At 41.1% G+C, this 17,633-nt stretch overlaps 1 protein-coding gene across 1 annotated transcript; it reads left to right on the top strand.

The window, feature by feature from the left end:
* The first annotated feature begins 16 nt into the window (after nucleotides 1-16).
* LOC144662565 (mitochondrial import receptor subunit TOM70-like) lies at nucleotides 17-16,069 on the top strand. The gene is made up of 13 exons (XM_078523406.1): nucleotides 17-336; nucleotides 2,239-2,412; nucleotides 5,081-5,117; nucleotides 5,337-5,426; nucleotides 8,455-8,564; nucleotides 8,855-8,918; nucleotides 9,689-9,817; nucleotides 10,350-10,480; nucleotides 11,837-11,971; nucleotides 12,521-12,745; nucleotides 13,179-13,276; nucleotides 14,333-14,455; nucleotides 15,196-16,069. Exons 1-13 carry the CDS (start codon nucleotides 100-102, stop codon nucleotides 15,359-15,361), a joined length of 1,719 nt encoding a protein of 572 aa, XP_078379532.1. The 5' UTR covers nucleotides 17-99; the 3' UTR covers nucleotides 15,362-16,069.
* Nucleotides 16,070-17,633: the final 1,564 nt, after the last annotated feature.

Raw genomic sequence — 17,633 nt, 5'->3', positions numbered from 1 at the left:
CGCACTAGTACACACGTGCGCAAAAATCCAATATGGCTCCGAAGTAGAGTGAACCATCGAACAAGTGTAAAAAATCGACTTTTTCTAGGACAGCTGATCATGAGTACACAAGAATCGGGCGGGGGCCTCACCAAGTGGCAGATTGCAGCTCTCATCGGGGCGCCCGTAGCCGCAGCTTGCATTCTAGGCGCATTTTACTACTGGAAGTCCTCGAGAACGTCCGAGGAGGATCAAGATGCGGAAAAAGGGACGGAGGGCGATAAAGCATCTGCAAGCAAAAGTGGAGTGCCTGGAAATGAAGCTCCTCAAAGCGATGACGTGTCTGAGGAAAACTTGGTAATGTCGGGGGAAAATAACTTCGCTTTAAATCTTCACCTCCCCTGCAAGGCCCTTCTGTACACAACCAATACCACCCCTCCCCTATACTTAACCCGAATATAAACTCACTTCTCCTTGGCTAAAAATTTATACAGTTAGAGTTCTCAACTTTTTTCAAGATGGTCAGTTACAATGCATCTGTAGTTAATTGACAGTTTTCTGTGGTCATAGTGTTTTGTTTATTTTGCGTCCATAACTTATTTCAGGACGTATCTAATCGATATTTTCGATAGTCGATAGAAATCGAACCTAATCGATTGTAATCGATACTAATCAATCGATTAATATCGGAAATCGATAGAAATCGATCACTCGCGTTCTTGTGATTATCGATTTTGATCAGTTTCTGTAATTAGCTATCGATTTGTTCGACAATGATCAAAAAGAAAATGGACGAAGATTCTCTTTCATAAATTTCTCAGTTTTACGCTAGAATGAGTCACAACTCACTCGAACTAATACACAGTAGTCCATTGGAAAAGAAGTAACTTCTTTATTAACAAAGCAGATTCGAAGGTAAGCTTGAAGGTAAGTGTTACGCAAGTTACGATAAGATCAGATCACGTTTTTGATTCTCGTTTTCCATCGATGTGACAAAAAATTTGTGATTATCGATTTCAATCGATTAAATTGACTAATCAATCGACAAATATCGAGTACTATCGAGTATTATCGATTAATCGATTACATTTTCGGTGATCGATTTCTATCGATTAGATACGTCCTGCTTATTTATACAGTAAAGTGGCTGGGCCAGGTAGCAGGTTATCTTGCCCCACCCCTCCGTTGCCCCAAGCTTAGTCACCCCAACCAAATGAACATTGTGAAGAAAAATTTTAAAAAATGTACAATAATATTTAGTGATAAATATCTAACTACACTAAAAAATGATAATCACATACCGGGGTATATTTCTGGTTCTTTAAGTGTGAGCAAAGAGAAATTACATTAGCAAATACTTTGGGAATTGTGCAAGTGGGGGGGGGGGAGGCATGACTTGCATCTCACGAGTACAGAAACCATTATGCCAACATTTTTAAAGTTGTATGTCAAAGAAGGGTGGGAGGCGCGGTGGCCTAATGGTTAGCACGCTTGTCTCCGAGTCGAACGGGCCGGGTTCGAGGCCTGGCCGGGGCGCTGCGTTGTGTTCTTGGGCAAGATACTTTACTCTCACAGTGCCTCTCTCCACCCAGGTGAATAAATGGGTACCAGCGAATTTACTGCTGGGGGGTAACCCTGCGATGGACTAGCATCCCATCCAGGGGGGAGTAGCAATACTCCTAGTCGCTTAATGCTACTGAAACCGGGATAAGCTCCGGCTGTATGGGCCTCATGGCTCGGAGACAGACTTTACTTTACTTTACTATGTCAAAGAAGGTGATTAACATGCCAGTTTTATGAGAGACAAAACTAAGACAAGTATGCAACTACCCTGGGCAAGCACAATTTGAGAGCAAGTTGTCGGAAGGGCAAGCTGGAATTTTAACCCTGACTGCATTCAAATTTCAATTATTTTTTTTATTTGCTTACCCCACACACATAAGTAACAAGAAATTGGTCTTGTGATATAGATTTTTTTTTATTTTTTTTTTATTGCAACACACAGAAAAAAAAAATAATATAAAGCCTACTTACAGAACAATTACTTAGGTTACCTACATGACTTAACTTACAATTACTTAGTACATTTTTACATTTCACTGTGCACATTAGAATTGCTTACATTCTTCACACTACTTACACTACATACATTACTCACATGCTGGTTACATTACCTAATGAACAATAAGTTACATTTGTTACGAAACATACTACATCATAGTGACATAGATATTAATGTTTTTGTCATTCTCATTGCAGACCCCAGCAGCAAAAGCTCAAGCTACCAAGCTAAGGGGTAACAAGTACTTCAAAGGTGGAAAATTTGACCAAGCCATTAAATGCTATACAGAAGCCATCGAGCTCTGTCCTGAAGACCAGAAGACTGAACTAGCAACATACTACCAAAACAGGGCAGCAGCATATGAACAACAGGTGATTAACACTAACTGCTAAGTATATTTTTCCTTTAGGTTTCCTCTCTCCAGGGCTGCAAATAACAGTCGGACATTGGCCGACCAAAAATTTGCTCGTGTCCTACAAAATCCCAAGTGTGGCCGGACATGATGTCTGGACAATTTTTGATCGCAAATTATTTTATGGCTACCATAAATAAAAATTTGTCTGACCACAAATTTGTTTTGTCCGTCCAAGATGGTGTCTCAGTAGGACATACAGTACCGCCCGAAACTACTTACCCATTAGCACGCGGTGAAACCTCGTCCTTGCCGCGCGGTTGTGCCGCGAATCCACCGCGGTGCCGCGGAAAGCTCAACCTCGTCTTGGACGAACGTGACCGAACGCCGCGGTAAGCAAGATGCATTATACCGCGGTGAAGAAACAATAGTTACTGATAGGGAATGTCAAGCCATTGTTTTCGGTTTAATTCCCTCAAGTCGTGAAAAGTAATTCATTCAAGTTTAACAATCGTTCGACTGAACTACTTCTCAACTACGGATACAGTACCGCTCAGCCCAAAACTTTATCTTGCAAAAAGTGATAAAATGTTCACAACGCATCATAGAAACTTCGATAAAACACCTTTTCTTCTACTAACTATGTTCATATTGATAATTTCAGTGTAGTTTGACCGTTTTAATAACCGATTTATGCCAAATAGAACCAGAGATATTATTCCGATAATTGCCGTGACGCTAAAATGTTTACAATCGATCGCGACAATCAGCAGACAAGCCGCCGCTCGCCAGAGCGAAACTTGAACTTGCAAAAATGTTCACAACTTCACAGAACATAAATTCTACCTACAGAAATCATTTCGCCGTTTAAATCATCGAATAAGGCCGTACAGAACTAGAGATATCATTATTTTCGCTACTTAACTTGCCGTGACTCTACAAAACCCGGGTACATAACAATAGACATTTCAGCAAACGAGACTCGCCAGCGAGTTCTAAACACAGAATCTGTATCTTGCAAAAAAGTTAATAAATGCCCAAAACGCATCATAAAAACTTTCATAGAACATCGTTTCTCCCTATAGAAATCATTTCACCGTTTAAATTACCGATTTACGCCGAATAAAACCGGAGTTATCATTTTATAACTACGCCGTGACGCCACCGACAATAATATCGACAACAGACAATCAGTTAGCAAACAAGTCTCGGAGCGTGCCGAAAGAATCTAGGCTGAGAAATCTTGTTTTAATACGTGAACGAAAGTTCTCGTTTATTTGCTTCGAAGGTAAAGAATAACCCGAGGAGAAGCGTTCCTAAGCGGTGTAGCCTGCGTTGTAGACGAACTAAGCGGTCGAAAGGAAAATTCACTTCTCCGATGCACGGGTCAAATTTCAAGAGAAATTTGCATAACTTTTTGACAGCCGACTACATGTCAACACTCTGAACGCACGCTCCAGATCCTGTTCAGAGTTTGTTTACTAAGAGCTGTGAAAAGTAACTGTGTTATAGCGAGAATATCGACGGAAAGTTTCGTTGAGTCCAAACTGAAAGTACTAAAATAATGGAAAGAAGCCCGAGGAAATCAAAGAAGGCAAACGAATATTTTACGTTGCTCGTCGCTTTCGGCAGCACGTGCCGCCGTGTTGTGTGAAAATTATAGCGAAGAAAAAAAGTGCTCACACTGAACCACAAAGAAACTATTTATTAAAATATTGCTTAAAGACGATGCAACTCATTCATGACAAGTTCCAAGATCAGTCTACACGCGCAATGGGCAGCATGTCTTCGATCCGACACGTTATGTGCGACATGAACACAAAACATTTGTTTACTAGCGGCAATGCAGCTCTAACATTATTCTAAAAGATGTCTTTCTCATTTAAACGTTTAAAGAACTCAAAAGTCACGTTCCGGCTATTTGCATTCCTGCTTTGAAGCGGTGGTTTCTTTGAATTTGAGAGATGTGCGATATATCATCGGAGCGTGAAATCTTGCCCGTTGTTCTTAATGAACTCTAAACAAAAGGTAAATAAGCCTATTCAACTCTACCGCGTCTCACCGTTTACCGCGGTATTGCCTTGCCGCAAAAAACCCCGGTAAAACCGGCGATTTTTCGCGGCACGCCGCGTCTATGCCGAGGCGAGAACGCAGTATCAATCTGCAGTTTGACCGAGGTATAACCGCGGCAAATGGGTAAGTAGTTTCGGGCGGTACTGTAGTACTAAGTAAACAAAAAAATATTTGCAGCACTGTCTCCCCCTGTCTCTGCCCATGCCTTCTCTTTCCGCGACCACAAATATATTTGGCCAGCTAGATCATGATCAGGGTTCTCATTAAGTGCGGGCACCTGGCTAAAACACCAGCTACTGCCAGTACTGAACTGCCTACATGTACTTGTTGATATGGCATACTATGTGTTAAACAATTCAAGTTATTGCATGTAGCCTAATAGTGCATTTCTTTGAGATGATCAACATCAGAGCAGGATCAATGATCCAAGATCAATCGGCTCATGGTGCATCACACGGCACAATGAATCCTTGCCCAGAATGAATTTTTTTTTTAACACAACATGAGTCATTGATCATGCATCAATGATCTTTAATATATATTTGGATTATCCCAAAGAATTTTGAAACACACTAACATATCTAACATCTGATACTTTTTTATCATTATGATAGAAAAACTTTGAACAAGTGCTTGCTGATGCTACTAAAGGTTAGAGATTGTCTGTTTAAAAAATCGTATATGTGATTTTTTTTTTTTTTGTAATGGTATTAAGTCATTTAAAGGTAATTACTTTATGTATATGTAAGTGTTAAACTATGGCCACCAGATTACTGTTAGTAACACCAATTTGGTTTTCTTTGGCTGATCACAAAATTTTATCCCTTGACTATTGTTAATAATTAATTTATCTCTCTGACATGCTTTTAGCCATAGAACTCAACAAGAAATATTCCAAAGCTTTCATGAAGAGAGCAAGAGCTTATGAAAAACTTGACAAGAAGGAAGAGTGTCTTCAAGGTACATCAAACTGTTTTTTTTTTTTAGCGATGTGTATTTGTAAGCACCAGTATCATCTCTTTCACAATATTATTTGTAAGTTTGATTTCAATTTGTTGTGTGGTACCTAGTAGATGTTGCTGTAATATGCTGTCTTGTCAGGCATACATGTATATGTTTCTTTTTTTTCTCAGTGAACTTTTGAGCAGATGAGTTCATTACGTGTACATGTACCATGTACATGTATTATGGTATTGTTTTAACTACAGTTGAATCTCGATAACTCTCCGAGAACCCTCAGTAACTCGAACTCCCGCTAACTTGAACCTCTTTCTATTCCCCTTCAGGTCATTTTCTTACTAATTTTACCCTCGATTACTCGAACTCCCGATACCTCAAACCTTTTTTTCGATTTCCCTTGAAGGTTCGAGTTATCGGGATTCAACTGTGCAAATAAATGTGTTGACAGTAGGTTCCTCTTTTAAGTTTACGCTTTCAACACATTTACTGTAGCACCAAGCATGTCATCGTGATTATGATTATGATTATGTATAATAACTATTGTAGTTCGTATAGTGTGATCGTCCGGGTGAGAGTAGTTCTGAGAAGAACTGTTGTTGGTGACTGACGTTTCGACAACCTGAGCGGAAGTCATCTTCAGAGTCAAGTGAAAAGTTGTTGTCAGTTGATGATGTTATAAGTCTGGTCCGTTGAAGCTGATTGGTCAGTTAAGGTAGTAGAACTGCTATAAACATGTCCAATTTGAAAATTAATATCTCAAACGTTAAATAAGTTTTCAAAATAAAAGTACATAGGCTTATTAAACAAGACCTGGACATTCAGGAAAATGATATACGAGGTGTCAATTTTCACACCTTAGGTGTGAATTCGTGGTTAAATCGCAGGCTCATAAAATTAAAGATTGTCGATTTACGGCTTTCCTTTGAAAGATACAGGGATAATTTCAACTGGAGCGGATTTATGATAGAAACGTTTAATTACCTACAAATACCCGGATTATGCCAGCATTTACTTCTGCAGATAGAGCCTTCTAATTATTTTTATGTGTGCCTCAACTTTGAACAGCCATAATTTTGTCAAAAATGTCTGGGCTGCTCCGGGTATTCACACACAGTTTCCTCAACATTACACAAAAAAACAGTGCAAATTTTACCGAGATTTGACAATTCTACACCTTTAAATTGCAAGTACTTTTCGAGGCGGTCAGTTACAGCGGCGAAATTTGCAAATGTAATCAGCGAAATGTGCGTTCGACACTCTGTTTTTTTCGACGCCATATTGAATTCTCAGAGGTAGACCGCTGTTCATTGTGTTTAAGGCTGCATTGTTACAATTGCTACACGAACAAGCACAAAAAAATACGGATTTTTCCGATTACTGTCGGAGAAAACATGGCGGCGTAAACAAATATGATACACATAGCAACGCCAGATTTTGCAATTGCGTTACGGAACTCATGCTGCGTCTTCTCTGGGCTCTGCGAGGGTCGGATATCAAGACAGCTTCTTTGTGAGCGTTAGAAGGCTTAAAAAGAGGCATAGATTTAGTCGATGCTTTCGAATTATTCCTCGCGAAGCGAGGCCGAAGGCCGAGCGTAGCGGGGTGTATAGTTTTGTCCCTCAAAGGGCTCAGGCGGGATGAAATCTCGTGTGGAGTTTACGGTCATATATATATATTTGTGAGCTTGGTGTCTGGCGGAAATGACGTCACACGGCCGCGCGCTGGTGGCCTAATGGTGTGAGGCGGCGAACTTGAAATCAGATCTTCGGGACTAAGGGCGCGGGTTCGAATCCGGCTAGGGTTTTTTTTTTTTTTTTTTTTTTTTTTTTCCTTATTTTTTTTTGTGGGTTCGAATCCTGAACCTTTCATTTTTATCGTTTTTCTTTTCGGATTAAAATAACACTGATTTCCACATAATACTCCCTCAACGCCTATTCAGGCTATAAACCTTTCATCGCCATCAGGGGCGCGCGGGCGGAGGGTTCGAATCCTCCTGCCGTTCTTTCTTCTTTTTTTTTAATGCCCTCAAATAAATTTCCAAAATGCGACTATATAATTTGTAATAATTTGTCGATGATTTTGAAAATAGCCTGCGCTTCCCAACGCTTTAGACCTCTTTACGAACCTGAAAGAGCCGCCATCTTCAAAGCGGAGTAGACCCTGGGAACGAGGGTGTCGCGGCCATGCCCGTTACTAATTTTTAACAAATATATCTTCCTGCCTACTGTGGAAAATTGACTATGTACAATGTTCAACTTTAAATAATCCACTCCTTATTTATAACACCACCCCCCCCCCCCCCCCGCCTCCCCAACCCAGAGCTTCGCGAGGCCCTGCGAGTCACGTATTACTAGTATTTGAAGATGAAATACAAAAGAATTTTGCCGTCTTTTACTAAAATTTCGCTCGAACTGCGTAGATACGATCGCATGTTCTAAAGCCGATTCATGTAACATTGCTGTTAACGCTAGGTCATATCGACTCGGATGGCAGAGCGCTAATCATTAACATCGCAAAATGTCGCTTGTAGCAACCAACTTTCGCCTTTTTTTTCTTCGCTTCTAAGCTAAAAGAAGCCCCCATCTCTTGTATTTGTGTTAACTTTATTAATATCTTTGAAAAGAGCGAGTTTTTTGGTATGGTTTATTTTTGACCTTATAGCAGTTCTAATACCTTAAGCCGTGATGTTATTGGCTGTAAGACTCGTGTAAATTTTGTCATCAGTAATTGGTCAGTTTCGATCCGTCTATTGTTAGTCTAATTAAGTCGTTCTGTTCCGTCTATTGTTAGTCAAATTAAGTTGTTCTGTTGGCGGTTCGTTTGTCGCTTCTGTTTACGTCGTGAATAAGTCGTTTGTAAGGTGCCGGTAGTTGTTGACATTGTCAGTCAGTCACCAACAACAGTTCTTCTCAGAACTACTCTCACCCGGACGATCACACTATACGAACTACTGATACTCCTGGGTTCAAACCATTTACTTTCAATTAATAACTATTGTATGAATTAATTGTGTTTCTTCCATCTGCAGATCTTACAGCAGTGTGTATGATAGAGGGTTTTAATAATCCAAACTGGATGTTGCAAGCAGATCGAGTACTAAAAGAAATTGGAAAAGAGAAAGCTCAAGAATATTACAAGGTATAAACATCACTGCAAAGTAGTAAATACTTTTTATTCTTGAGCTCTAACATGGCTTACTAGAATCAACTGTTAACTTATTCTTAATCTTTGTTATGTTTCTCATGCATCTTCATGCATTGTGCACATGACTGTTAACTTTTGTTAGCTACCAAGAAAGTGCTGTTGCTCTTACAAGTTCTTGGCATTGTGTATTCAGGGATGTAAATAATAGGCAAAAGGTAGAAAAAATAACCACCTGTAGGCCTTAATTGAACTTGTTCACTGACAATGTTTTTTTCTTGATACAGAACAGAGAACTAAGTTTACCTTCTCCAACATACACTAAAGCCTATCTGGAATCTTTTTGTCATGGTAAGTTCCAAATTAATCATTATGATGAGCCCATTTGACGGGGTTCTTATCCACCTGGGCCCAGTTGTTGAAGGGCGGATAACGCTTTTCGCTGCATAAATCGCTATCCAGTGGATAGCATAGTATGTTTTGTTAGCATTTATCCACTGGATAGTGATTTACATGTATCTGGTGGATAGCATTATCTGCCCTTCCAACAACTGGCCCATCATTGTACAGTTGTGGTTTGTTTTGCTTTGCTTTGCAGTTACTCATGTATACAATGCATTTCAACAAAACACTGCTGACCGAATACAAACACATCTCAACCTGGACATGGCTTTGAACACTGATTTGCCAGAAAAGGAGAAGCCACGAGCCAAGCGGCCCACACTGCCGGAGCTTATCCCGGTTTCCGTAGCATTAAGCCTCTAGGAATATTTCTACTTCCCCCTGAATGGGATGCTAGTCCATTGCAGAGTTCCCCCCAGCATTATGTCGCCGGTACCCATTTATACACCTGGGTGGAGAGAGGCACCATGAGAGTAAAGTGTCTTGCCCAAGAACACAACACAAGTGACCCTGGCCGGGGCTCGAACTCGGACCGCTCGATCCGGAGTCCGGCCCTCTAACCATTAGGCCATATTTGCCAGAAAACATTTTCCTAATTCATGAAAATGTTGTGTGACACATGCAGTGTTTCTAGTTATTCAGACCAAATTTTAAATTTTAAATAATATTTTGTTTTAACTTTTTGTGCTCGAGTACATTACTGTTCTGTTTCGTTATAGATGACACATTAGAAGTAGATTCTGAGGAAGATTTGCCCGAGGATTCACCTTTTCTCGAAGCTGTTAAACAAATGAAAGAAAAGAGATATGAAGGTGTAGTAGACTTGTGCACACAGCAAATTGAGAAAGGTTAGTATGGCTGCTAAACGCTTCTCCCATTGTGCCACATGTACATAACAAAAACACAGACAAAGACATACTGGCAACCCTACAGGGCTAATAAATAAGTCGTTGAGGATAAATAGATTTTCCAGTCGGACCAACAGGAACTGACAGTCGTAAAATGGAATGACATTTTTCGCTTAATCCAGGCCAAGCAGGTGGAACGGTCTTTTCCATTTTGCATTCCTTTTCCCAAGTTCCCCGCATCTGTGAGAAGCTACTGAACTAAAGTAAGACAACTGATTAGTTTGTCAAAATGGAACGGTAAATTTCAGTCTGATCGGTCCAACCAGTCAAAGTGGACCACCTCCAAAGGTATTCCCGAATATTCCAGTTAGACTGAACCAAAACGGACCTTTCCATTTGACTTCCGACCGATTTTCAAAATATTACAGTGCCACAAAATCAAATCATAAGTGTTGGGTTCTGATGAAGTATGTTTTGGTTTTTGGCAGACTGAATTCAAAACAATTGCTTGGCTTTATTTTGTGCTATGTAGGAACTGGACCACTCTACATAAAGGCTTTTGCATTAAGAGGAACTCTGCACTGCCTGACATCAAAAGTTGATGACGCAGTCCATGACTTGACACAAGTGATAAATGCTGATGAGGAGCATGCATCAACCAAGGTAGAGTGCCACCTTACAAGCTGCTAAACTGTTAACAATAGGTCCACGTATAGGGTGATCGCCCCAGTAAGAGTACATGTAGTTCTGAGAAGAATTTTAGGGCCTGTTCACATGGCAGTGGGGGACCCCGGTTAGGTGAGGTACGCCACTTACCCGTGGTGAAGAAAACTTGTCTTCGCATTGCAACCCCGGGGACATTGCTGACAAATCTTGTTCAAAATCTTTCCGATTGAAGTCACAGGTGACTTTGTACTCTTTCGAATATTAAGTAACAGTTCACTCGTTCTGGAGTCCACGACCTGACTTTTGGGGTTTTGTCGTTTGTCTTCTTGGCAGATTTGGTCGGACGATTCAAGCTCTGATCTGACGACCAAGATGCTTTTCGCTTCGTAGCTGTTAATTCGGACAGGACTTCGCTTTGATCATCTTGACTATCGGTTTCCAAATTGTCGTGTGCACTGTCAACTTCAGGGTTTTCGAGTTGTTTGAGTTTATGTCATCGGAAGAACTCACCACGCTGGTGATGGTTGGCGGGTAACCCGCCTAGGTGAGGTACCCCACCTCGCATGTGAATGCAATCAAGAAAAAAAGAGAGATTGTATGAAGAGATTGGTAACCTCACCAAGGTGAGGTACCTCACCTACCCGGGGTCCCCCACCACGATGTGAACATGCCGTTAGACAACCTAAACGGAAGTAGTCTTCAGAGTCAAGTCTGACACTTGACTCTGAACATGACTTTCGCTCAGGTTGTCCAAACGTCAGACTCACCAACAACAGTTCTTCTCAGAATTACTCTCACCCAGACAATTACACTATATGACCTACTGATACTCCTCGGTTCAAACCATTTACTATACTATACCCTCTATTTGTGACATGATTGACCACCCCTATAACTTTTGGAACTTTTTGCCTGATGCATATGTGTTTTGCAACCTAACTGAAATTAACCACTTCACTGAGATCTGCACAAAAACATATAGTTTATGGGTATACCTACTATATACAGAGAGAAACAACTTTTTTACTCTTTCTCTTTTTAACGTTTTAACCCATTTATTTCAAAGCCACGTTTTTCTTTTTATTTGTTGTTTAAGTGTTTTATGAAACATACTGATCAACACCTTTCAAATGGTATATTATACATGGATGTGGGCCTTATATTTTTTAATTTAAGAAAAAAGGCCATTCACTTTAGGGGGTAAAGGGTTAAACATATCGAAGTTTATCCATACCAGGATCGAACAATTCAGAATACAGTGCATCAACCACTAATGTAAGATAACACGCCTCGTACAAACAAGTTTAATAGCTAAAGTCAGTAAATTATGAATTCTTTTCCTTTCCATTTTAGCTTAAAGTAAATTGTTTGATCAAACGGGGAAGCATGCAGCTACAGGCCAGTAATGTTATGGAATGTTTTCAAGATTTTACCAAAGCAGTGTCACTCGATCCTAATAACTCAGATATATATCATCACAGAGGTCAGGTATGTGAACCTTCAATCTATGAGAGTTTAATACCTTCAGCAAGGTTTTTGTCATACCGTAAACTGCAAAAAAATTCTCCTCTCCTGCCAATTAAAGAATCCCCCTTCACTAAAACCACATGAATACCACAAAGAAGCCATAGTTGACTCAACTACACAAGATAAAGGGATTGATGTAAAAAGTTAAAGATACTTCTAAATGTATAACAAGAGCGACTGAACGAAGAAAAGCTCAGCAAATAGGACACTTACGGGACTGACGACCAGAGAACTGACACAATTTTATTCAGTGTTTGATGAAAAATTAGGCTCAGCACTTAAGTTAAGTTTGTTACCTTTCAATCTTATACGTCAATATACTTCATCGACTCTGAGTGCAATTTCATTTCAGCAGAAAATAACCCCCTTCCTCCCCATAGAAAAATATTTAATATCCAAAAGGTCTTCATTGATAACCCCAACGGCAACCCCCTCCCCTCCAAAGACCTATTGAACAATGTTGAGTCCAAAACTTAGATTTAAAATCATGCCTTCTTTTTATTTTGTTAGATCTACTTCTTATCAGAAAAACTTCAAGAAGCCAAAGAAGATTTTGAGAAATGCATATCTCTGAATGACAGCTTCATCCCAGCAAAGATCCAATTAGCGTATTGTATTTACAAGTCCGCTGCCCTACAGCAGTCTCCGATCTTGGCCCATGGGGCTGTGGACATGCTGCAGAAAACTGTGGATAAGTATCCTGATTCAGCGGATGCACACAGTCTTTTTGCGCAGGTTTGTCTTAAATGGATTTTAAACTAACAAGATTTTGAAGAGAGTCTCGGTGCGATCCATTCTTGTCCCCAAAGTCGCTTGTCCTGGCAGAGCCTGGGGCACAAGGGCACAAGTGGCTCTGGTTACACATGATTTGATTGGCTACATTTTTAACAAAGAGAATTTTAATCTAGCCAGTCAAATCAACGGTAGTAAAATCCCTTACAACGGCGCCTCAGCCAGCCCCCCCCCCCCCCCCCCCCCCCTTCCCCTCTTGCGCTCACTTCGCTTGCATAACACCACTCGGGAGCCTGTTCGCAGACTGTAAGTGCATAAGTGCAGAGTATTATTGTAATACATCAGGGCCTATATTAATAGCAGTGACATAAATTTCTAAATGGGTTACCCTGTGCGCAAAAAGGGGTTAATTACTCATAAAATAAATTCATCGTAGGTTCTTCAGGATATGCAGCAGTTTCCTAAAGCAGAGGAGCACTTTGATGATGCGATAAGACTTGAACCACAGAACCCTGTCCATCGTGTTTATAAAGGGTAAGTACCACTAATCCTTAAATTTGCAGGCCTTGTCATAATTGTTGGAACAATTCGTGTTTGACAAAGTTTGCCTCTTGCCGACCCCATCCCTGTTTAAAGGCCGTTTACACACTTTCTCAAAGTCGTTTGCTTCTCGTTTCCGGTCACCTTCCGCGCTCCTTGAATTTTTGATGCGATATTTGTCGGCTTTCCAGTGCAACTTTTGTCGCACCTGAGCTCGTAATGAAAATTGCATGTCCAATACACCCGCATCGACTCGAGTCGTGTCTAAGCACTGACGACTCAGTCGACTAAGCAGAAGTCTAGTCGCAAATCATACCGAAAATGGAAATCCCAAGTTAAAACGTTTGCCGGAAGTAAAATTTCCGTAGGGCAGAGGTTACAAAATGTTCAACTCGTTGCGACTCGACACTAGTCGTCGCGACTCTTTCCAACATAACTTTGAATAGAAAATTTGGCGACTTAAGTCGTCTTATGACGACTCGTCTTGCATAAAGCCGACTCGACTTTCCTGAAGTCTGGTCGCGAGAGACTTAGGTTAAAACACCGTGTGTGGGTAGAAAAAGTCGGCGACTCAAATCGAGTCGTGACGACTCGTCTTGCTTAAAGTCGACTCGACTTACCGAAAATTTAGTCGCGAGAGACTTAGCGTAAAATACAGAAAGGGAATGAGGAAGGGTAGAAAAAGTCGGCCACTCAACTCGACGGGATTGAGTCGTGACGACTCGTCTTGCTTATACTCGACTCAACTTACTGGAAGTCTAGTCGCGAGATATGCGGGTGTATTGGACAACCCTCAAATTGCAAGTGTAAGGAGGAGGCGAGTGTTGACGCACTTTGTTCGTTTTGACGAGGTTTGCAGCTCAGGGTACAATAGGTTGCAGCAGAATTTGTTTGTCCGCTTCGTTTTTACTTTCTGAGGATCTCACGGATCTCACATCTATAAATTTGGTGGTGCATTAGGACAATATACTCTGTACTCTATCTGCTTCACGATCTATTCATTTGAAAGTTTGAAAGGCGAAGATGGATTCTGATCTTTTCCTTTTACAGTATGCTAATGCTGCAGTCACGACAAGACGTGGAGAAAGCTGCTGAGTTAGTTGGTGAAGCTTTAGCAATCGACGAAAAATGCGACTTCGCCTACGAAACACTAGCTACCCTTGAAGTTCAAAGGTAATTGTTGAATTTATGATTCCTGTACAATTAATCAAGGTTAGGTTTAAGCCTTTCAATTCGAGGGAGTTAAAAAGGACAGAACGCTCATTGGCGCCGATTTCTGTGACATAAAGCGACCAACAAACTAAACCCACATAAAGACGTCTTCCCGGGATTCCATTTTGGGCAACACTGGCGAGACAGAGAAGCGAGCGCTTTTTCCCCTGTGCCGTTTCTGCATCCTTATAAAATCCTTGTAAAATTTCAAATATAAGCCACACCTTCTATTTTCTCGACGTCCCTTTTACGTAGGTTTTTTGGCTTATTATTATTATTTTTTTTTTTTGGGGGGGGGGGGGGGTTGGGGGTGTTCTTATATAACGGGGGTGGGGTTATTGTGACTGTGACTGAAATTTTATTTTATTTTACGTATATGAAACCCAAAATTAGTCTAACAGTTGCTATGAGCGTTCTAAAACAGACACTACAAAACAATCTCTACAATAAATATGCTTCAATTGGAGAAGTTATCTCTTTCTTCAAGAGCTATTAATACTAAATGTCAGCCCATGGGCTTACATTCTGGATGGATTATTTCCGAAAGGATTTGTTTTCCCTGTTTGTTTGTTTGTCTATTCGTTTGCGTCTGAGATCGAGAAGGGTGGTTGAGGGTAGGGTATTTTTCGGAATTTGGATTATGTCGTAACTTTGTTTGACAAGGTAAGGTATTAACAACTAACCTTTTTTTCTTTTTTTAGGGGAAACTTGGATAGAGCAATCGAGCTTTTCAACAAGGCGATTACCCTGGTGAGAACAGAAGCAGAGCTGGCACAGACGTTTTCACTCCGCGAGGCAGCAAAAGCACAGAAATTTGTCACAGAAACATTAGGTCTCACTCCACCAACTATACCTTTCATGGCTTAGAAACTCGTTAACAAAGAAAACATCGCGCGATCGAAGGTTCGGCCTCCGATAAAAAAAAAAGAGCTACAAAAAGAGAGTTGCTCTTTTTTGCTGAGAAAGTTAAAATGGAAAACTTCTGCAAGCTGAAAAGATAGTTAGAAATAGGAAGTAAAAAGTTAAGGCTTGGTTTTAGTCGTTCTGAATGCCTTCTATTAACGTAACGATTGCATTCGATGACAGTAATGAGTCGATGATCAAATCAAAATCACCAAATGTCAACTCGCCGCCGCGCACCGAGAAGTCGCATGTGTAGGCCGAATTTACACTGGCGATGGATTTTACCCCACCCCCTCCCTCTCCCATCAATGCGTGCTTGCGACGCGGCATCCCCCCCCCCCCCCAATCCGCAGTCTTACTTGGTGGAGACATGTGAGAATTGGCCAAGCCGATGCAGTCAAGCGATGCAGTCTTGTGTCACCGTCAGAGCAACCTCGTTACCACGTTCCTTGAGATAAAAAAAAAAACACTAGGAACGAACGAGGTTACTTCGTTTGTTTTCGGGAATACTCGTCGCTTTAGGCGCCATCTTTGTTGACTAGTAAGTTTCGAAATGTACATGTACGAAGACTTGCCAAAAACAGCGTTTGGAAGCGGCCTAGCAGTTTTGGGTAGAACTTTATCACTCGGTTATGTATATGAATGATGAAATAAATTTTAACGTTGTTTGAGTATGTGTTTTCGTTATATTTCGGAAGGACAAACGTGAAGAATCGGTGAAGGGGTCGGGAGGAATAAGTGTCCAGTTTAGTTCAGATTCGAACGGTGAGATTATTCCTTAGGATTGTTTAACCCTATTCAGACCGGGCTTTTTTCCGACCTTCTCAGACCGGGGGGGGGGGGGGGCTTCGGAAGCCCCCCCTTTGTAACTTCCAGAATATTTAAGTAATCACCATGAAACTTATAGGATGTATTGTACGTCCGAAACTCTTTCTTTTGGTATACGTCACGTGGGATGGTGACGACACATCACGTGACAATTACATCATGATTTCAAAACGGCCGCCATCTTGGATCCGCCATCTTGGATTTCAAAAATTATTTTTTCCACAATGCCAGAAAACCACCCAAAATCACTGCAAAGTACTCAAAATGAAATAATAAAAATGTGCTTTAAACCCGTAAAAATGTAAAAATAATCCCATTTATGTTGATTTTTATTAACAGAAACACGCAAAATTACAAATTTGGGAAAACATGCCTGTCAAAATGCCGTTGCCATGGTGATGTCAAGTTCCTGACACATCATCCAACCCTACCAAATTGTTGCCAGATAAATTTTAGGAAAACTCAGAAGGTTTGGCAGCGTTTGGTTAAATCTTTAAGAAGTTATAAAAGTTCAAAGTCAGCGCGGGCCTCAAAAGCCCCCCCCCCCCCCCCCCCCCCCGTTCTGAATAAGGTTAATGTGACTTGCTTTCGATGACTCAGGTCTCCTGACACGGGTATTCAATAATGATAATGAATTTATATAGCGCATTTTTCATTCATTTTCAATCCTGTACACATATTGTTTACTACACCCCCACAACACCGGGACTTCGTCCCTACTCTTTGATTTTATCTTCTATTCCTTTACGGTTGTCGCGACGATCGCAAGCAAGATGGTCAGCAAGATGTAGGTTTGATTCAGCCTAGTCCCTAGGCATTTTCTAGTTTCTTTGACCGCGCACTTCAGCCGATAGACGCCAACAAGTCGAACTCACACGTTCAGAGGGGACTAGGCTGGGTTTGATTAAGAAACAAATTAGAAATAATTCATGTCCTAGACAAGGCTATCCTCGGAGACCCAGGGGCAGTTAGACGAAGCGAAACGAAGTAAACCGGGTAGAAATCGTAGCGAGGAAAGTTTTTCTGCCAGATTTACTTCGTTTCGCCTTGACTAACTGCCCGAGGCCCGTGGGTCTCCGACGGCGAGGATGAGGCAAGTCGCGTGCGGTCGTTGGCAAACAGAATATTTTACTAAATTGGTCCACTGGGAGTCCGGCGGTCTGGCCTATTATCCCAGACTTCAAGTGCGCTCACGTTTGGGGCCTTATGCAGAGAAATGAAGCCGCGAGAATTAATTAATGGACGGGCGCGGCAGCGAAAAAAAAAAAGAACTTTCTCCCGCCTCATTTACCTGGCACGCTTGCCTAGCGCATAGGCCCACCGTCACCATAATCGAGCGTCCCTGGGGACGAAACGTCCTTCCACGACAAAGCGAAAAGAAATGATCGTTTTCATTTGCTGAAAACCA

The sequence above is a fragment of the Oculina patagonica genome, chromosome 8, assembly GCF_052425735.1.
Source record: "Oculina patagonica isolate OP01 chromosome 8, crgOcupat, whole genome shotgun sequence".
Lineage (NCBI taxonomy): Eukaryota > Metazoa > Cnidaria > Anthozoa > Scleractinia > Oculinidae > Oculina > Oculina patagonica.
The sequence above is the reverse complement of the archived record's forward strand: the minus strand, read 5'-3'. Positions and strand labels throughout refer to the sequence as shown.

Excerpts from the sequence above, each read along its gene's own strand:
- LOC144662565 (XM_078523406.1), top strand. The coding sequence starts at position 100 with ATGAGTACACAAGAATCGGGCGGGGGCCTCACCAAGTGGCAGATTGCA. Across the intron at positions 5,427-8,454 it reads GAAGGAAGAGTGTCTTCAAG|ATCTTACAGCAGTGTGTATG; the intron begins GTACATCAAACT and ends TTCCATCTGCAG. Across the intron at positions 11,972-12,520 it reads TATATCATCACAGAGGTCAG|ATCTACTTCTTATCAGAAAA; the intron begins GTATGTGAACCT and ends TTATTTTGTTAG.